The following is a 22656-nucleotide window of genomic DNA, read 5'->3' as shown; positions in this document are numbered from 1 at the left end:
GCTGTTGTGCCGAAAGCGGAAGGGTCAGCTTTTGGTAAAAATATATTTTTAAAAATTTTTTTACTTTAGCGGACTTCCCTTCGCTCATTTCTCGAGCTCCCAGACAGCCGAGTCGCCTCGGATATCGGTTTTCCCCGTAGGTGACTCAGCTCCGGTGGCATCCGTCAGTATGGAGTCCGTAGTTGCAGCGTGTGGCCATAACAGTCAGCGGGTGAGCGGTGTTGTGATTTAAACGCAATTGTTTATCGGCGACCTGTCTTTCATCCCTGACTGACCTACATAATTTAGCCCTAGGGATACCTTGTCACGTGGAAGCACCCAAACGCATCAGAGGCATGATGGGAAAAGCAAAAGGGTTAGGGTTGCAGTCCTACTATATTCCACTTCTGTTTTGACACGAACCCCAGACCAGAATTATCTGTCGGACCCAATTTCCTTTACATTTGTTTGCTGACTGTTTAACTGCCAAAATTAAGCTTCCTAAACAAACTGTAAACACCTGAAGTCTTTGTGTGGGGTGACTCGCGTTACACAGCAGGTCCTCTGTTACGTGACTCTGCCATTAAAATAACTATCGCCCTATAAAAACATTATAACTGCAGCATAATCTCCAAAATACTCAATAAATTTAAGTCATTCACAGATTAATCACCCCCTCACAGCCCTTTTTATATGTGAATGAATTTCACAGCTATTTAATGCATGTACTGTATGTTCAGGCAATTTTAACCTGAATGTTTGTTTTCAGTGCAACTTCATGCTGTATGTCATTTCTGCAGATTTTTTGTAGTATATTTCAGAATATTCATGTTGTAATGGTTACTGCTTCAGGAATGTAACATCCATCCATCCATCCATCCATTTTCTGTAACTGCCTATTCAGGGTCTGGCACCTATGGGCATAGGGCAGGGAACAACCCAGAACGGGGCGCCAACCCATCGCAGGGCACACTTACACACACACACGCACACACTCACACTCTCCACTCACACACACACGCACACACTCACACACTCCACTCACACACACACGCACACACACACACACGCACACACTCCACTCACACACACACGCACACACTCCACTCACACACACACGCACACACTCACACACGCACACACTCCACTCACACACGCACACACTCACACTCTCAACTCACACACACACGCACACACTCACACCCTCCACTCACACACACACACTCACACCCTCCACTCACGCACGCACACTCACACCCTCCACTCACGCACGCACACACTCACACACGCACACACACACGCACACACAACTCACACACTCACACACGCACACACTCACACACGCACACACTCACACACCACTCGCACACGCACACACGCACACACACACACACACACACACACACTCACACACACACCACTGACACACGCACACACCACTTACACACCACTCACACACGCATGCACATACATGGGCAATTTGGTAGCTCCAGTTCACCTTAGTATGATTTTGGACTGTAGAGAGAAACTGCATTACCCAGAGGACACCCCACGTTCGACACGGGGAGAGCAAGCAAACCCCACACAGAGGGAGCCACAGCGGGGACTCGAGGTATAAGGCAACAGCGCTAACCAGTGCACCCCCGCGCCGATACCTGAATATGCAAAAGGAATGTCTAAAAAAAGTCTATGTTGTCAGTGTTAAAGTGGAAACGGATAACAAAGCTTTGCGTATTTTCAGTACTGAGCCACTTTCCTCGCGGGGTTTTGGAGAAGCAGCTCTCTAAAACAGATTTTTAAAAATCCTTTCCTGAAACTTTTCCCTGAAACCTCCTCTAGTGTCACCCCCCCCCCCCCCTCCCCCACCCCCCTTCCTGCCGTATCCCTGCTTTGCATGAAGGGGAATTTCTCAATGCTGGAATCCTGTCAAGGACGATCTGCCCCCCTCAATTTAAATCTGTGCATCAGCTATCCGGCTAATTCACTTTGTGGCGGAGGGGTCTTCCACAAAGCAGGAATTCTCAGTTTACTTAAGCTAGAAATTGTCCAATCATCCAATAAGACTTTAAGTAAGGAACATTCCTATTGGATGTTCATGACTTCTAGGTTAAGTTAACCCAGCTAACAGAGAAATCCCTGATATACCCTTCGAGTGCCTCTTTTCGGCACTAATGCTGCTAACAATGTTTATCTAACATTAAGATTAAGTTATGGAGACGCTAAAGGTGTCCAGGTTTCCTGATGGTCACAATACTACTGCAAGGAAGACGAATAAAACAGATATAAATGTAGGCATGATGGGGGTAGCAGGTAATATTGTTGCCTTATGCCTCAAAGGTCATGGGTTCAAGACCAGCTGGCCGGTTCATAGTACGAGCATACAGCACTTTCAAAACGTGCTTCATTATAAAACAGTATTTTTCAACATTAATTGTGTAAAATGGTTGTTCAGGAAATAAATGTATCATGCTGACATTGACAGATCTTTGTTAAAGTGTGAAATGTGGAAATGATGTCCCATTAACGTTACAGTATGAACTTTCTCTGCCAGCCTTGAGAAAACGTTCACATAACATTGGCTGACGTGCTGGGACCGCTTCTGTTAGCTGGGAAGCAAAGGAGCTGCTAGCGAATTTGGGCCCTTGAAAGCACATCACATTGGGCCCCCAACCCAGAACAATTATATATTCCAAATTTTTAGGGCCTCTAACAGGAGATCATCCCCCCACACACACACACACACACACACACACTTCCCTTTGCGGTGCCATTTGTTTATTGTGCAAATTGAATAAATAAATACAAATATTTTGACATCAATTGTAAATATATAATATGTTATCTTCATGGGCACCAGTTCTCCATAAGACAGATACTGAATGAACTTTGAGCTTCCTGCTTAATATGTGACCTGTGTATTTCAGAGCAGAGATCCCCCCCCCTCGCAGACCGTGGCAGACCATGCTCTGTAGAGGAGCACGACTTCAGCCTATCAGCCGGTTCCAAGGCCCACCCTCTGTCCTCTAGATGGCGCTCTGCCACCGTGAGTCCTGGGAGATCTGGGTGGGGGCACCAGCGCACGGGGGAGGACAGCTGTGTGGTGTCCTTCTTCACCACATGCGTTTCTTTACATTAAAATCGTCAAAACACAAACATTTTTCACGCCATTTTTCTTATCATACTTAAACCAACAATGAGGAGTATTTTGCTGACAGCTATTCAGTTCTAGCTATAATCCACAACAGAAGGTTCTCCTAGAAGCTCAGCATGACACAGACCCAAAAACATTCCTTCAGGGGGGTCAGAAGTATTTTAAATGTGGAGGGGGGACACTGGCATAAAGGTAATATTTTATGTTAAAAGTGGGGGGGTCCAAATGAATAATTATGAAATGTGATTTAATGGCAGCGATGCCCATGCATTCCTTCCCGGTAATCCATGTGGGATTGGCCTGAGAGAGGATGAGGTGAGCTGACAAACAAACCCACTCACTCCATGCCAAGCCATCTACCCTCTGCTTTCCTCTGTTTACCCATGACTTACCCGCCGCCCCCGCCTCCTCAGACACTCAGCCCCCTGAGGGGATCGCAGCATCTGTCCCGGCCCGGGAGCTCATCGACACGCAGTCACGCTTCTCAGATTTCATGGGTTGCTCTCCATCTGGCTCCACCTTGGAGACCCTGAGGGGTTGAAGCTGATCGAATGCCCCCAACCCCAACATATATGGCTAAGTAATCAAGCTAATTCCTGAGTATTACTGAATCATAGACGTGGGACTTCCGGAAAACTCTGCACGATATCAGAGGATTGCTTATGTGCTACAGCGGCTGATTTGCTGATAGTTTGCGATGGCGAACAGCATGTGTGGTGCGACACAAAGAGGCGTCTTCTCACTTCCTGTGTCTAGAACACAGTAAAACAGCAGTTTCATTTATTCCTCATCTGTCACCTTCTTACAGGTGAGAAAAGCAATTAACACCCGTTGAAATTCAGACACATTGACCACTAGGCTTTTTATTACCGCTGCTTCTGTGTCAATAAAGGTTTAATGTTCTGAACTTATACACGGGCATCACAGTCATGAGCTTATTTCAGTTTAGCGCAAATAAATTTTTACGAATTCAGAGCGTACGCTTCATTGTCACCCAGTAGTCGTGCAACATGAGTTTCAAGGTACCCTTGGGTCCTCTACCTACAGCTCTAAGCTTGTTGTATTTCCCAGGAATGAATTTTACAGGTTTTCAACTTCTATTAAACTGACCCAATATATTTTTTGCTATAAGGTGCTATAAGGGGGGCAAGGGAGGGAGGTCAATTCATAAAACGTAAAACTTGACTTCTGTGAGGGTTTTCGGAACAGATTACTTCTGGGAGTCAAGGTGATGGTCTAAGTAATCTGAATGGTGTGGCGCGGCTTTGCAGTATCAGCTTGCAATATCTGTCCGTCTGAGTTGATCTGCATGTTTCGACAGCCGAGATAAGACAGGCCCACTGAGGGATCTGCAGAGCAGGCAGCGTCTGAGTTACGCACTCGGCTACATGCTTTCCCCTATCACTGTGACTTGCTTGTTCCTGCCACGCGTGATTAACCTCAGAGCTGCATAGCCCTTGGCCTCCCTCAAGGCTTGGCCATCTTTAAACTTAGACCCAGAATGTGCTTCTGTTTTCGAACTTCTCTTCCTTTGTTAAAAGCCCCCGCTTCCAGATTTTAACGCCACATACCATAAAATATATCCAGATGGATTACATGCTCATTTTCTTTTGCCGATTCTCATTAAGAAAACGTGACATCGATCTAAGCATGCTACATTGGCCAAGGACTCAAAAAGCAAATCAGAATTTTTCATAGTACATTCTCTGTATACTTTATATGTATTGTTTAAGTCTTTTGTAGCTTAGGTCATAAATGAGTTTATAAATTATGAATGAATTAAACAATGTTTTTTAAATTGGATATTTAGATACACGCTGGCAGTAGAGGAGTGTACGGGGGCCAGGCCGCAGCTGAAAGCTGATTGGACCCCAGAGTGCTTCTTCCCCTGTCACTCAGTAATTCAAAGCATATCATTGGTTAATAATTAGGTTGGCCCCTCTGTCTGAATTATGGATCCTCTTATGCCCACACCCCCACCATAATGAATCCTAGAATCTGCCCTCAATAACATGAAGCTCCATATTGGTGTTGAATAAGTTCTGCTGAGGCAGCCAGCGTTCAGCCCGGAGAGCAGCATGGACTGAAGATCACCCAGAAGACAAATTACATCTGAATTTACTTTGCTAGGTGGCAGATGGTGAGAAGCTTCATTAATAAGGGATTAAGACGATACATCGCGGCAGCTATCTGAAAGTCAAAACGCTATCGATTTATCAAAGAATTACACATACTCTTGACATTATCCAATTATCCGGTCAAATCCGGAGTCTGCTAACAGCCTTGTGTGAATTAAGCCGTGAACATACACAGAAAAGTAAAGCCTGAAACGCGTATCAAGGCCCACTGCAGACTGGATGGTACTTTTTTAACTGCAATAAGTCCAAAGAGACCTTGGAAAGAGACAATGAGGTGGAAAGCTGTTCCATGTTTACTGACGTTAGAGTGACACTGACCACGTCATCGATAGTCTGATAAGGAAGGTTTGCTACAGATCTGGAAATACGTCACCATTTTCAGTCCTTGGCATGTTTCTGCAATAAATGTTCATGTGATGAAGATTACAGTCGACCCTCCTGCATCGTGACTTTTCCCATCGCAGTTTCGATATATCAGGGGGTCAGCAATAGTAATTAATGTTCTTGTTTTGTTTTATGAAAAGCCACAGACACACATATGTGCAGTGCTGGTTCAGAGGGCGCCAACTGTATTTACACCAGCCTCTCATGTGATATCTCGCAGTGGTCGCGCAGTGGTCTCGCAGTGGTCTTCGTATCACATTTCTTGTATCTTTGCAATTCGCTTGCCAAGGGGACTAACAAAATTCTTGCATTTTCCCAGATGGCGGAGGGTCAGCTGCACATATGCAATTTACTGTGCAACCTGTGTTACAGTTATGAATAAGGATCTTTTTCCTGGAAATATCTGCAAAATCGTCCAGCCTCCTCCTTGTCCCTTATCCTGCACTGGATTATGGGGGATTCTGGGGCTTAATTCTGATATATATACACATACACACACACACTCTTTCTTCATATACTGTAAGCTGCGCTTTCTTTCTCTACCTCCTTTCCCATCTCTTCTCTGTTCACTATCATAATGCCTAAAGTATCGAATTTCCCTTAAACAGGTTTCTTGAATTGAAGCAATATTTCCCATATATCTCCAGTTTTTACATCTTCTGTAATGACGTTTCTGTGGAATAATTAACCCCAGTAAAGTGTCAGGATATTAAACCATGACGATCATTCCCAAATCCTCATGTGCATGCGATTCCACCAAAAGGATCTAGCAATTGTTTCATCGACAGAACAGGCAGCTGAGCGGGGCGCTGGTCATGTGATGATGATGAGTCTTGTCTCCGGGTAAGGAGTATTAAGGAGTATTAAGGAGTATTTTCACAAAGGAAAACAGCAAAAGGTTTATTTGTACACACAATAGCATATAGTTGCTTCTTCTGAGAATGCATTTACTAGATGACTTCTCCATACATCCATTCACCAAAGCCCAAGGTCTTCATGCCAGCACATATTAATCGTACTCTCTGGTTTTATTATTCAGCTTGCTGCCCATAAGTGTTGAGTCAGATGCTAACAGAAGATCAGACAGGCAGGGCTGACTGGCCCCAGGGGAGTGCTGTGATGTGAGGACTCACCACGTCGATGATCTGCAGCAGCGTCATGCCCAGCTCCACCACGATGGCCGAGGAGTCGTTGAGGACCGGCCGCTCCAGCCGATTGTAATTCTCCATCAGTTCCTTGTAGAGCTTCCGCTGGTACTCACCCTGCAACGAATCTGCCGGGCAACAGGACAGCCAGAGGATTGCCAGTCAACACCTTACAGTTGTCACTGCGTTTGTTTGAGATACAGGAATCCCCAAAGTTACAAACAGAATTCCCGTTCCCCAAGTCTTTCTTTAAGTTGGATTTCTAAGTAAGTCAGAAAAAGAATGATACAGTAGGGTCAGTGGGTTGCAGTGTTCGCTCTTACCTCCAGGGTGCAGTATTTGAACCCCCTCCCCTCCCCCCAGGGTATGAAATGGATGGCTTTGTGTCTTGCTGAAGACCTCCTCCTACTTTTCGAAATTAAAACCTTCGATGACTAATTTCATATTGCAGTTCCTCTGCTTCTCTAATGCATCCATGTGGCGTTAATTATTAAACACCGGCGTCTTAACTGAATGACGACAAAATTTTAAACATTAGAAAAATGAGAAATCCATATAGCTCGTGACACGTCACCACAAACACATAGGAATGAGTCGCTCTCAGAATAAGCATCAAACATTCAACTAGGAAAGAAAAAAAAGTACGTCTGCAGCAGGAAGTGAGGAATCAGGAGAGGTGGGGTTTGCTGCACTAAGGCTTCACGTCAGTGTTACGGGCCCCAGCCCAGTCTGTCTGCCTCTCTCTGGCACACAACAAACTTTATTAAGGGTGAAGACAGCCAGGAGTGACAGAGTAAGCCCCCCCCCCTGCCCTGAGTGCCCTAGTTTTTGGGATCCAGCGCCCGCAGTGACTGACATGGCCGACCCATGTTACAGCACGTCCCCCCCCACCCCCACCCCCCGCACACCCCCAGATGTCCCTCTGACTAATCCTCTGTCAGCTGGACCATGAATGGTGAAACACTCCATTTGCATCTCTTCTGTAATGTGTAACAAGAACAGACATTCTGGTTTCATAAAGGATTACCAGAAACACTGGTATTCAACTCCCAACGAGAGTTTGTTTGATTCTTTTTCATTATTATTATTATTATTATTATTATTATTAAGTTCTCAATCTGTTCATTACCTAGCCCTGGTACAGCAATGCATTCTGTTCTCTATGCTTAACACGAGTTAAACATCGTCAATGACGCTGCATTAAGTGGTTACTATTCGAGGATAATAAGACTGGCTGGACGTGCCAACAGAACCGCGAAATTCATATAACAACATGCAAGTCAAGTTTACACATCAATATCCACACAATTATTGAATTAGGTTTTGCCCGTGACCAGAATTCCTTGTTGCACACTAGCCAAAGTTAATAGCTCAATTAACAGCTTTATTAAAACTATTCGGAAGGCATGGAGAATTCCCTGACAAAACATTGTGGGTTTTGTCTTATTCTGACATAACTATATCTACATGCATTTCCTAACTGGGGTATTTTCCGTAACAATAATTATTCTCTATCTGTTTGGAAAACTGTCACAAGTGTTAGAATTTTTCTGCATCCCATTTTCTCCTCCCTCTCATCTTTCAACGTCCGGTAACACTTCAGGTGGCACGAATAAATTAGTTACTTAACTACTCAATTGCTTCTCAAGAACAAATTATGAAGAAATGGCCCCTGCGATGGGCTGGCCCCCCATCCTAGGTTGTTCCCTGCCTCGTGCCCATTGCTTCCGGGATAGGCTCCGGACCCCCCGCGACCCAATAGGATAAGCAGTTTGGAAAATGGATGGATGGATGGACGAAGAAATGACGAATGGGTAACACTTTACTCATTCTTCACCTGAGGGGACACAAATATAGTAGTACATGCTTACTCAAGGCATTAAGTAACCATTAAGTGTTAGTTCATCATTAATTGATTATGACAGTTCATGTATTACATACAGGAAATACATTAACTAATTAGTTAACTAATATAGTTCTGCGAGAAATTAATCAACCATCATCGTTGATTAATGGTGAATGGACATGGGATCAGTACATAATCAACACTTAATGTATTAATTAACCAGAAACTAAGAATGTATTACTGCATTATTAGTGCCACGTGTTACCCAATGTTCAAATCTGGCCTCAGTTCCAGGACGGGCTTGTAGCCTATCCCAGCAGCACAGGGCATAAGGCTGGGGGCAGTAACATACTGTATATGATACTGGATATTTAGCGGTATATGTGTATATTCATTCATTCATTCATTGATCTGTTAACTGGTCATGCTATAAGGGACTGCATGAGCAGAAACAGAGATGCTATGTTAGTGTAAAGGCAGCGCACCTGTCTAAGAAGTCTTTCCACCCCCAGGCAAGCTGCCAGCTCATCTCCATCTGCTGGAGCATTTCATGTCTCTGTGTGTGCTAAGATCTCCGTGCCTCCGCGTTTGCTTCCTCCTTCCCGCGTGACTGCTCTGAAACGCGGACCCGCTCTCTGATGTCTTTGACTTTGAAAGTTTATGGATCGGGGAAAAAAGGACATCGAGCACCGGTCAATGAAGATCTGTGCTGGGACGCTGATCACGGCGTACCTGACCGGGATTTAAAGTGTGACTCATTAAAAGTGTTCTTCTCCAGACGAGATCGTATTCCTTCCAGAAGCACCTCTGGTGTAACTTCATTGCAAGTCTGTCCAAAATGATAAATAACTGTCCTCCCTTGAATAACGTAATATAACAGGGTTTCCCAACCCAGCCCTCAGGGACCCCCAGACATGTTTTTGCTCCCTCCCGGTTCCATACATCTACTGGGAGCTGGTAGGAAGCAAAAATGTATTTTAGGTTTTCAGGCGGCTAAGCATGTTTGCCTGCGATCGGAAGGTTGCAGGTTTGAGCCCGACCTCAGCACGTCTGCAGGTCCCTGAGCGAGGCCCTTAACCCCCAACTCCCTGGGTGCTGCTATGGGTGGCATCCCTTCACAGCCAGCTCACTCTCAGCTACAAGGAGAAAGTGGCAGAAGGCGTAAAGAGAATCTCCCCATGGGGGAGTTAATTATTATTATTAGTAGTAGCAGTAGTAGTACCCTTAAAGCATAGTGGATAAAGACAGTGGGGTTTCCCCATACTGTAACGAGAGTTACAGTTTTTTGCATCATTACTGGTCCCCTTAAAACACTGTGAGTAATAAAGACAGTGGGGTTTCCCCATACTGTAACGAGAGTTACTCTTTTTTGCATCATTACTGGTCCCCTTAAAACACTGTGAGTAATAAAGACAGTGGGGTTTCCCCATACTGTAACGAGAGTTACTCTTGGGGTACCAGTTCTATTACTTTATAATGCACACCCACACATTAACAGGCACAAAACACTCATACACTGGCCATTTTAGAGACAACCTATGGAGTAACTGCATGGTGTTAGACTACATGAGGACCCTCCAGTTTGTCCACGGCCCCCAAAATGACAGTAGCAGAGGCTCCCCCATTTCACTGGCCGCGATTAATCGGGGTTTTTCCATGGCTCCTGGCCAGCTGCATTATCCTCGGCGCTTTTAGGATCATAAGTACAGCTTTCAGCCCCTTATTATTCTGACACCATGACATTCTTTAGACAGTCTGCTCATTTCTCCTTTGTATTGTTTTTCAGCTTGATTGTCTGCGGATTAGGATCAGCCAGAACTCCCTCAAACACCAGGTGTATGAGCTCCATAAAATTCTTGTGGTTTTAAGTCGACTATCTTTCATCTTTGAAGTCTCAAAGAGGACCGTTTCTCCGTCTCTTTCCAGCGCTGCAGGCTGGCCACGCACTTTGATCCTGGCAGTGGATTCTCCATATCGACTTGCTGGATGCTTCTCATATACAGCAAGATGCATGCGACACAGACAGTGAAGTTGCTGTGGGTTAATCTGCTATTCAGTCCAGTCACACTCTCAGGAAAGTAAGGGATTCGAAGCTGAATATCAGCCTCGTACCGCTGGCTTGACTCCATATGGGCTCTTAGTATTTAGGCCCATTACAAGCAGAGCTTTAATGATTTTTGGAGACATCCTTGAAAAGTCCCTGGATCTGTAGATTTACCTCCTGCAGAGACAATGTCTCCTGCCAGCATCACCCCCCTCCCCAATATGCCAGTGCGGATGACCAGAGGAGGAAGAGGAGAATGCAGGAAGTTCTTCCAGCTGAGGGTGACAGAGGCACTGATCTCCACCCACACGTACCAAACCGATCTTTCACTTCACTGCCACCTGACGCCACGTCTTTCACCAATTTCATTATTAGCACATACAAACAACTGTTATTTTGTGGGACGGCGATGAGACCTGAACAATATATGACTGGAGGATTTCAAATTAAACTGGCATCTTTGTGGACCATGATTTTTTTAACTTTAATGATCCCTTAGGGTTCAAGACACCGGGGATTTTATGAATGTGAAGTAGCAGTGTGTTTAGCTACTATTTTAAACAATCTGATTTCAATTCCCTGATTACACTATTTATGTCAAAGATAATGCATTATACCTGGCCATTAAATGCGCTTGGTTGCTTGCTATTGGCTGCCATTTATCAGGGTTTAGCTTGCTGTTAAAATCCTTGCCATAATCTGCTCAGTACATGAGGCATAAATCATTTATTCTTACCAATTAACTCTCAACGACTTCTTGCCAGCGATTGTGTGGCTGTAGGTGGGTAAAGGTGTGACATTGCAGTTTTGCACAGGATGCAGTCGGGCTCGCTTAGAAGCTGCAGCATCTACACACCCATGAAGCCTTATGACGAGGCAGGAGAGTCTAAGTGGGAAGGACACTGACAATATTTTATATTTGTTTAGTGGTGAAATAGGATAATTGTGTATTTATAGCCATCTCCCAAGGAAATATGTCTCAGGTATTTTTGTTACATCATTATACTGTATGTTTGCAGTCATAGCAAAATGTTAGTTACTGATTATATCAATGAGCAGACGTGATCGGATTTTTGAATATCCCAAATGTACAGCAGAGGGGCACATTTCAGGCCCAGAAAGTAAAAATCCGCATTTTCTTTCAACCAACCAGTTGAGTATAAAGAGTCACAGTCACAGAGTACTCAGCTGGTTGGCTGAAACAAAATCTTGGTCTGGATTTTGACTTTCTGGGCCTGAAATGTGCCCCTCTGCTGTACAGTACTTCAGAATGGATAGCACTTATCAAAGCCATCTTTAGCCAAGAGTGGTAGGCCAGTGAACCAGAACACTAGAAAAAAACCAGTATAGAGTCTTGTCTGTCCCAGTGATGCTACCAGGCTGCCATCCCAGGATGGGCATTTGGGTATGCTGGGTGGGCACCAATGTTCAAACTGGGAGTTGGGAACCGGCAATAGTAAAAGTTGCTAATTAATCAATGATTGGTTAAATTTGATCTGTCTCTGTTGGGAGGGCAGCCAATCCATTTGGGGAACACTGCCCATGCCCCGCCCACTTATAGCCACACCCCTAGTGCGTTCTGCAATAGACAGCCATGTTGTTCAGGTTACACCTCTGCTCTGTGCTCCATAACCGGGTTAGGCTCCACCCCCCACAATCCTGCGGCAGGTAAATACTTGTGAGATGGATGGGTGGACTATTAATAAACATTATCTAACAGTTAGTTAATAGTAATTAGATATCTTCTGTACATTTTTTTTTTTCCAAAATTACTGTCATAATGTTATAAAAAAAAATCCAGGCTCCTGGAAGACAGGCACTGATCCATCCTCCTGTTTCCCACAAAAACATCAGCATTATTGATGAAGCTGTCTCCAGCATGGCAAAGACCTCGCTGTGAATCGCATGAAACTGTCAGCGACCAATGTGCTCTACACAGAAGGGGCCCGGATACAAAAAATGCTAATTTTACTACTTAGGAAAGTAACAACTGCTTAAAAGCAGAAATTGCCATGAGCTGTGGGGAGCGAGGTTTCGGCTGCGGAGATGTGTAGAGTGCGCAGAGGAGTGTGTCGACACAAAGATGTGTACCGTTTCATTATGGCCTCTGGCTTAAAAAGAAACAGCAACTCAAAATTTCTGCAGGATTCAAGAGGATCAATAAATAAAACTCCTGCTGGAAAATGTGTAGAAGAGGCTAATTCTTCCTCAGCCTCTTCTCCTCCTGTTCTTAGATCAGCTGCACTTATATCGACCGATACTCCACCCTTAGAGCCATCTAGCTGTAATTATGTAAGCATCCGTTTTCACTTTTCACTACTGTACACAGTCTGGTCACCCTTTCCACGATGTTCCTGTCACTGATATTCCAGCCATTGTTCCTTAGAAATTTTCCATGTTCCGAGTTTGTTTGGACTCCCAGCTCGCCCCCGTCTTTGCCAGTAATTAACTACAAATGATTGTTTAATGACATAAGTGGAAAAGAATATACCGAAAACAATACTTGCATTATCGGTATGTAAGCGTTAAAAGTTTCATGTAAATGACTGTAAACCCCCCCAGATTTACCTCCTAACACCCCCAAAGAGAAGGGTGGCTATGACATGCAAGAAATGTCAATGTGTCATTGGTGTCCAAAATTTAACATCCACTGATAGGACATTTGTCAGGGAAACTACACTTCTGTGCATATTGTATTCTCCCCTTTTCAGCTCCACTGCCTCTTAATATCTCGACAGATACAGCTCATTATGATTTCTGGATACACACCACCGGTCAAAAGTGAGATTTTCTAAGATTTTCTGCATGTTACTCATTTAACATTTAATAAAAATACACTCTTATTTGCTAACATATAAATTCACAGCATGTTCACCATTTCAGTACCTTTATTAGCAAGAAAATGTCATATCATTGATTCATCAAAGTAGCCTCCTCTAGCAGTTATAACAGCAGGAAAAATTTAAGGCTTTCATTCTGCGAGAGACATTAAATTCCGCTGTGTTCCATGGGATTTAACAGTTAAATTTAAAGTGCATTTAAAGTTAAAGGACAGCCTAGAAAATGACGACGTCATCACCGCACAGCCAGTTAATGGGATGTCAGACATGCACTGTTACATACTCTGTCCATGTTATAAAGGAAACTTGTTTTATTTCAACCTGTGCTTTCGTTTGCTGTTGTTCACTCAACTTTCCGATGCAAAGCAAGAATAAATAATCTGGAGTTTAAGAAAAATATGAAAAAGTGGTAAAAACCTGTGGTTAGCAAAAACCTTTGACTGGTCCTGCATGCCTGACCATCTTTAATAAAGCAAACAATGACAGCGACAGATGGATGCCGGTTCCATCAGGACTATTTTGTGCTTCTTCGCTGTTGTATTCCTCCCAAGAAAATTGCGCGAATCAAGGCAAGAATAATAGTGTCAGGCGAACAAAATTCATCTGAGTTATTTTTGGGGACACGAAATGCAGCAGAAGTTGGCTATTTAACTGGGGTCAAGAAAACCAGTAATATTCTCACTATCGTGCTGGTGCATGATTGTGTCCAGGTAGCTGTAGTGTTTATGATTAATGGCTGTCAGATTAAATGCTTTTAGCATGTTAGCAGGACTGGAATTAACAAAGGTGGCTCCTTAAGGGTCTGACATACAGGGTCAGGCACCAGCTTTGAGAACATTGCATCTACACTGTAAAATTAGTAAGTTATTGTCAGCAACTGGCGGAATCTCTACCTGGATTTTGTAACATTCACACCTTAACTAAACATTAAAACAAAAGAGGGTGTGTTTCAGGTACTTTTGTAAATATTTAGAGGAGCAATATTATTCTGTTTAGCTACTCGATGAACCGCTGCGATTTTATTAATTACTCAATTACTCAACATTTTGACTTGCCAGTAAAGAACACATGCAAATCCCGCAGAATGGGGAAAACGCAGATGTCGCCATTGCTGCTCGGGGGGGGGGGGGGGGGGGGGGGGGTACGAGATGGAGGACAGATGGAGAATTGCGATACATCACAGCCACCATGTAAAAGACATGCAGACAACAGGATAAAATGCACTGAAGCAGCGAGCATTATTCCCAAAGCTGACGTTCGGCCTGCCTTACTAACAGCAGTTAGCTTTACCAGGGGCTCCTATAGACAATGATATGTCCCACTAAGGGTGAAATTCTGATAACATCCTAATATGGGTTTGGGAGTGTCACAGCAAACCCTACGAAGTAGAGTATGAGCTCGCCAGTCACAAACATCCGACCAATGATTATCCAATGACTACTGATTCTTTAACTACGCCATATAAGTGCAAAGTCAGGCATTACAAGGTCATCGCATTTGGATAATCTTCATATTTTCATGTGCACGCTCTTAAATTTAGACCCAATAACTATTGTCATTAATATCACTATTACAGGGGCGGCATGGTGGTGCAGTGGTTAGCACTGATGCCTCACACCTCTGGGACCCGGGTTCGAGTCTTTGCCTGGGTCACATGTGTGTGGAGTTCTCCCCATGTCGTCGTGGGATTTCCTCCGGGTACTCTGGTTTCCCCCCACAGTCCAAAAACATGCTGAGGCTATTTGGACTTGCTAAATTGCCCGTGTGAGTGAATGGTGTGTGAGTGTGCCCTGCGATGGGCTGGCCCCCCATCCTGGGTTGTTCCCTGCCTCGTGCCCATTGCTTCCGGGATAGGCTCCGGACCCCCCGCGACCCAGCAGGATAAGCGGTTTGGAAAATGGATGGATGGATGGATCACTATTACAGATACATATATTTTGTATTCAGTATAAAAACTAATAATTTATAGACTGATTCTCTGGGGAATCGTGTTTTTATACAAGTAACTTAACAATTCATTAAACCGTTTTACATACTATAATTGGTCAATAATGGAGAATGTTTCGGTATTGGGATCAGTGTTATGGTGTATTTAAAACACACTTAAAATAATTTTTCTTTTACACACCTGTAAAACAGCACCTAACCATTGACAATAAGGATTTATTTCCATTGCAGAAGAAGCGCAGCTGTTCACTTATAGCACAAGTTTTCCTTCCGTGCTCTAACAGTATTTTAAATGCAAATGTAATTTAAGCTGTTCAGTGAATGTTGATTTTGCTGAATTGCCTCTTATACTGACCATAATTGAAGCTAATAGGACTTAAACAGTCTATGGGTCAGTAAAGTTTTAGTAAGGAGCTTGGAATAACTGAATTTTAAAAGCTACACAATTAAAAAATCCATATCCTTTAGCGTCCGGTTAGTAAATAAGAAGTCCTACATCACTTGGGTTTTGCAAACAATATTTTGCCTCACAGCAAAGCCATCACTAAGAGTTTAGACGCTAATAGGTAACTGAGAATTTATCATACCGCACTGTACTCCTGACAGCCAAAAAATATGCGCTTAATTAGCTTAACAGTTGACCTTTACATTAAAATCTGCTTCTCATGCCTGAACTGGCTTAAGTGTATGTAATACAGCTGAGAAAATCACCGCGGAGATCGCAGGAAGGCAGCCCGACTGACTAATGGCGCGCAGTAGGGGGCGAGAAACGAAGTGGAGAGAGACGTCAACTTTCAATTAGGACTGAAAAAGAAAGGAGAGAGGAGAACTCAAACCCAAAACGTAACGGGGAATGGATAGATTGTCAAGTTACTGCTGGAACGGGCAAGCAAGGCATCCCTAGATCATTATCAAACATTAGATATATTATCCACCCTGCAAACACCTATTCAGTAAAAGGTAGAAAGGAGGCTAGGAGCCTATTTCATACAGCAGGTGTCTTCTGGACTGAAGGTGGAGCGTGAGGCAGCCAGTGGAAACCCGAATGAGGAGACCATCCACAAACTGCACTTGCGGTGAGCCGGGGTGGGACTCACTGAAGCCCCCTATGAGGCAGTCGTGCAACTGGGATATGTTAAGCAGTGAAATTCCTGTGATTTTCACTGCTGCTTGGATGGAGATCGATGCAGGAAAACGGGATAAACACAGCATATTTTTCTACAAATGAAAAGATGCACTATGATGCTATAGCTCAGCACAACAGAATGACGCGATTATCTATTTCACTGTACTGCACCCCCCCCCCCAAACTAATTGTTAAAAGACACGTAGCAGTGAGGAACTTTGGCTTTATAGTATTGGGTCAGCTGGTTCTCCTGCAGCAGCTACCTCGCTCAAGAGCTGGAACAAAATATGATTAATCTGGGATTCGAACCCATGACCTTCTGAAGACAGACAGGGACCCCAAACCAGCTGAGATACACAGCACTCCCAGTCATGGAAAGGTGGTTCTCCGGGCTGCCTTGTCTCTGCCAGATGCTGGTGAGGCAAAGGCACACACTGATTGCCAGGATTTACCCTCAGGCTAAAGCCGGTCTGCAAACAACCAAGGCAACTGAACTGGAAAAAAGGAAATTACTGTATTATGGGATGACCCAGTTCTGCCTCCTAAATCCACTTCAGATGTGTTTGAGGGGATTAAATGAAGATTTCCTATATACAAAGACAGGTTTTTGTAAGTAATAGCACAGTACCAACCTTAAGTATTACGGTTCAGGCAAATTAAACCATGAGAATTCTGATTCAATTTCATAATGGAGTAAAACATTTAGATACAACTCTCAAATCTCAGTGTCATATCTGTAAAGAGATTTCATTTGAGAAATAATATTCCCCATGCTCCCCCCTCCCAAAAAAAATAAACAGGAAACTATGCTTACGATGCCAGCCCATAGGACTGTGGTAAGGGACACATTATCCTATGACCCCTCCCACTATGATCATGACATACGGTTCACTGTGATCTTAATAACCACACTGGTAAATATAACCAACAATTTAGGTCATCGTCTCAAAACTACACTTTCAGGAATCAAAACCAGCCAATACAACCCTCTGGACCCCCTTAAATGGGTGGAGACCTCAACCCCTCCCCCCCCCCATGCTCAACTTAATGCTATGTCATTATATTCAACTATTTCACCCTGTGGCACGTATACAATAACGGCAGAAATGCAGATTGTTATAGCTGTATGTGAGCTGCCCCCAGTAGAAGCACAATCCAGGAAGGAATTGGCCTTGTTCATGACAGCTGAAGAACTCTGAGCATTTTCACACCTACAGACATATTTCCTGAATGGCTTCATGATGCAATCGAGGCTTCAGGATCTTCATGAAGTTCTCCCAGGAGAAGGAGTGTGCCTCTCTGTACATGTCCACCTGACCCAAAATTTCCAAATGCATATATGAGGATACCACCTGACCTTCAAAACCCATTCTTCTCCAAAGCCACAGGGTAAGCGTATGTTGAATTACACATGCTAATTGGATTGTTCTGATTAGGTATAAAGACCTGGGAGTCCGGATGTCTAACTAAGAGCATAGAGCCTCCTTCTCCTTCCTCTTCGCCAAAGGTCTTAGTTGAGCAGGATGCAAACACTCGATTTTCCAATTAGATTGAAAGGTGAAGATTACTGCCGACTTTGTGCTACGAATTATAAGCTATATTACTCAGTTCATTCCTCAAAACTCCGAATCCTTCTGTTTATGACTCGGATCTTCTTAGACAAAAACCGCCCCAATTCTTGGTTCAAGTTAATGACAAAGACTTCCCGTGAGGTCGAGGTCAGGTTGTGTCAGCGACTGCAAACCTCAGCTGAAAACCACACATAGTAACTCCTTCCCTAACATTTTCCAAAGAAGAGGAGAATGTTCCTTGATTTTTGCATGAAAATTACTAAGAGGTTTTGCCAACTTGCATTCTTTGCCAAGAAAAGAAAGAGTACACCCAAAATTTGGGTACACGCAAATATTAATTTCCATCCATCCATCCATCCATCCATCCATTTTCCAAACCGCTTATCCTACTGGGTCGCGGGGGGTCCGGAGCCTATCGCGGAAGCAATGGGCACGAGGCAGGGATAATTTCAAACCATGAATTTTATATATACAACAAGCCAAAATTAGAGGACAAATTCTGTTCCAGGACCACAGCATATTTTTCACAGCATCGTTTCCTATAAAAGCTCTGACATTGCTCCTAAGAGGATAACTTTGGATTGCTTTGATATCAGAATCAAATATCATATTAATATCAAATATCATATCGTCATATATTACATTTTAGATTCATATAGTAAGTTCTTCCTGACTTACGCTTCATTTCGGCTTAGTCGTGAGGGCATTTCTTAATGCAGGATTTCAAAACTCAAGCATCAAACTATCACGGCACTATATCTGAACTTGCCACCAAACGGAAAGCAACGGAGAAAAAATAACACGCAGATAACGCAATACATTAAGAAAGCTAAATGGCACACGCACGTTTAAATTAATAAAATAAAATGAATAAAGTAGTTTTTAAAAAAATCACTTCTGGAGCTGAGAGAGTCGATAAAGTAAAGGTGGGTACTTTACGGTGACTTGAATGTCAATGACAAGCACTTTGCGCAGTACCGGATAATGTCTACCAATCATTCACAAAGCATTAACACTTGGCAAAAACATAAGCTACCGGCTAATGATTCTGGGAAATTAAACATTTAATGAAAGGTTACATTCATATTCACTTAAATATGTGCTTTACTATTTTATGGTTGTTGCAGGCAAGGACAGGGAACAACAATTATATTCTCAGTTAACCGACAGCAGGACCGCTGATACGAGACCCCTGAAATGAAACTCTGACTAAACCCATTATCACAAACAAACAAGCATTTCTGCCAGATGGTTTATGATGAATAGCACTTTCGAGCTTTCTAGACGTCTCATTTAAAAATTACGATCCTGGGCAAATAGCAGGGATGACTTACCCCATACTATTATTGTATTTATGAGTCGCCCCCTAGTGGCTAATGGGTTTTGCAGAATGATGTGATGATTCTTTACAGAATTTCAATTAGAGAACCAATTTTACTCCATAACCGATTTAATCTCTCATCAATTCCACTGGGTTTGTAGAGTTAACTACAAATTAAAATCCCATTCCATATGTGGGATTACAAGACTTCTTTGCATAATAAAAAAATAAATAAAATATCTTCACTTGATATTCACTATGATCTGTTACAAATATCAAACAACCCGGAATAAATAAATTATCATAAATCACCAATAACTAAACCAATGGGCTAAATAAATAGCTAACAAATAACTAAAACTACTGACCACGTGAATGTGTGAAAGCCACAGGTTGTCATCAGAATAAGCTGGACAGTCACCTTCACATTTGCTCACAGTTTTATCAAGCAGACATTTAAATCACGGTATATATGGAAACGTAGACGTATTTACTTGTATATTAACATCTGAACGTGTTTCACCATATAATTGCTTGACATTCCGGAAACCAACAGAACACATGTTATTTAGAGACCATATACCAATTTATAGAGACCAACGTGAAACAGGAACAGACGAAGACAATCAACACAATCATAGTCTCTTATTCTAAGAAGTAGGCGCTCGGCTTGGGACTTAATTTCATAGGTTGGAAGGATTTTGAAAATCATTTCTGGATACTTGCAAAAATCATTTAAAATATAATTTGAACATCTATTATCATAGGGATGCCGCGCTGATTCCATTTTAAGTAAATTTCCTCCGATGTCAAGGGCAAGCATTTCCGAAATAAGTAGGGTCAGGTATTTACAAGTAAGAATTAAGTTCTTACTACTGTAAGACGATGTAAACCTGAACATTGTAAGATCACCCTTAATTCAGCTGTGATTTACTAAATATGGGTCAAAAATAAAAGGAGATGGAATTGATTAGATTTTTTTGTTACGGTAATACCATCTTCTAATTTAACCTTATTTCAAATTAAGAATTTGAGTTTTGTCGGATGTTAGAGAATTTCGGAGATAGTTAAGCACATTAAGACTGGCAAAAAGTAATATCCTCTGACAGATCAGAAATTGCATAAACGAAAACGGGAAAAAAACAGCATTACTCCAATTGCACTTTTTTTTGGTTAATCATGACGCTGCAGTCAAAGTTTTGTTTAAAAGCAAATCACTGAAAGCGGTTTGAAATCATTTACACTTGCCTAATCAATGTGTCATCACTACTGATATTGTGGCCAGTATGCAAATATAAGTTCATTTTTGCATCTGATGTCAAATAAGCAAGATAATCAGTATATCTAAACTAGTAAAAGCAGATGTTTGGCATACATCAGTATTTGTCATTCGGGTTACTTCTGATTGAGCATCTTTGGTCCACCTTATCTATTTAAATGCCCCCGTCGGAATCCAAACTGCCTACCTCTGAAAAGGAACGAGGTCCACAAGTACACGCCGATATAAGCAAATCCGAGCAATTTACCGGCCAGCATTTTCCCAAAGTGAAATCCCTTATTGCGACGTGAGTAAATTCCGATCTGTAGAATGAGACTTGGGTATAAGCACGCGGCGAAGGGATGGATCTGGCGCGCGCGATCCCTCTCTCTCTCTCTCTACCTCCCTGCTTCTCTCCTTTTCCCCATTTGCATCTTTACGCACACTTACTGTGGCAGTTCACACGCAATGATGCGCAAAATCACTTACATGTCCGCAGTGCTGACGAAGAGGGAAACTTTTCTTAACGACTGCCAGTATCGATGGTTTATATCTATTTTACGAAGTGTGGCATATGTCGTCTGCTTTGACAGGTATAGATATAAAGGCTACAATAAGGGCGTACTCTGCTAAGGGCAAAGCCTCGGGATGGATTATAGGTTAAACTGAAACGTTAATGACGAAAATATTATCATATTGCAAAATCGATTACTAGGTAGCCACGTTTTAAATTAATATTCGAGAAATACAAAATAGCCGTAATTAGTCGCCCGGTCTCCACCCGACACGTTTTCCACCACATGTGCCGCGAATCTATTATTCTGTATCCAAGCGATTGTCTGTCTGCTTTCTCACATTAACCTGACTAGTACTTCATCAGTTCAGAGCAAAGGGCATCTACTGTAGGTGGGAATTGTGTCATGTAGACAAACTGATCCATAGCTGTGTACCCACCACCACCAAAAAAAAATAAAATAATAATAATAATTTATTGAATTTATAAAGAGCTCTTTCCAACATAGATGCCCCAAAGGGCTTCATATATACATAAAATTAGGAAAACCCAGAAGCAAGGAAATCTGTGGGGACCCAAATCCAATTGGCTGCCTGTCTTTCCTGAGGATGCCAGTCATACAACGACAGCTGGATGTAAAAATATTACCATCTATAACATTCTCTAATTTATCCCGTTCCTTTGTTAGACGACTGGTCTACAGTTATTCTAGTTGTATGTTTCTGTTTGTAACCAACTTCGAGATAATTCTAAATAGGACACTGAACTATTACATTTATTCCACTTCAGATGTTTTTAATTGGCATCGTGATATGGTGAAAGAATAACAGTGATAAAACAACAAAGCAAATATTTTTAAGAATCAATTTTTCTAGCAGTGACCTTGTACTGGGTAAGCAAATGGACCATGCCTGGAATGATGTTGCCTTGTTTCCTTTATAAAACGGACGTGCGATTAATCGTGTGACCTTGACAGACTTTTGCCATAAACTGATGCATAAGCTCACAAGCTTGAATATACAGCGATGAGGCAAAACGTTATGACCACTCGCATGTGAAACGAAGAATGTTTATTCTCTCGTAAAATCAGGGCGCCATGCATTGCGTGGTGTGACGCTTCACTCCCGTGATCATCACCAAAATTTAAATTTTTCTCCCGATCGTGGTCTTTCCCTCCTCGGTTCTCTCTCAGCAGATGCTCCCCAATGCTGACCCTCAGCGCCCCTCAAGCCTTATCATCTCAGAGATACTCTGACCTAGTCGTCTGGCTTTAATGCTTTGACCCTTGTCAAAGTCACTCATTTCGTTATTCTTGCCCTTTTCCTCTGCATTCAACATGTTGACTACGAGTACTGAATGCTGGCTTAGCATCTAATATCCCGGACCTTGACA

The 22656-nt window shown here is 42.8% G+C and overlaps 1 protein-coding gene across 1 annotated transcript in view; it reads right to left on the bottom strand.

Annotated features, from left to right (window-relative positions):
- chrna8 (cholinergic receptor, nicotinic, alpha 8) overlaps window positions 1-21089 on the bottom strand; it is a 69510-nt gene extending 48421 nt beyond the window's left edge. The window contains exons 1-2 of the mRNA XM_048996562.1: window positions 20959-21089; window positions 6786-6925 (exon numbers count right to left, since the gene is read on the bottom strand). Of these exons, the coding sequence (XP_048852519.1) occupies window positions 6786-6925; window positions 20959-21028 (210 nt within the window). The 5' untranslated portion in view covers window positions 21029-21089. The remainder of the gene's footprint in view (window positions 1-6785; window positions 6926-20958) is intronic.
- Between the last annotated feature and the right edge of the window lie 1567 nt (window positions 21090-22656).

This window comes from Brienomyrus brachyistius, chromosome 25, assembly GCF_023856365.1.
Source record: "Brienomyrus brachyistius isolate T26 chromosome 25, BBRACH_0.4, whole genome shotgun sequence".
Classification (NCBI taxonomy): Eukaryota; Metazoa; Chordata; class Actinopteri; order Osteoglossiformes; family Mormyridae; genus Brienomyrus; species Brienomyrus brachyistius.
This window is presented reverse-complemented; position numbering and strand designations above follow the sequence as displayed.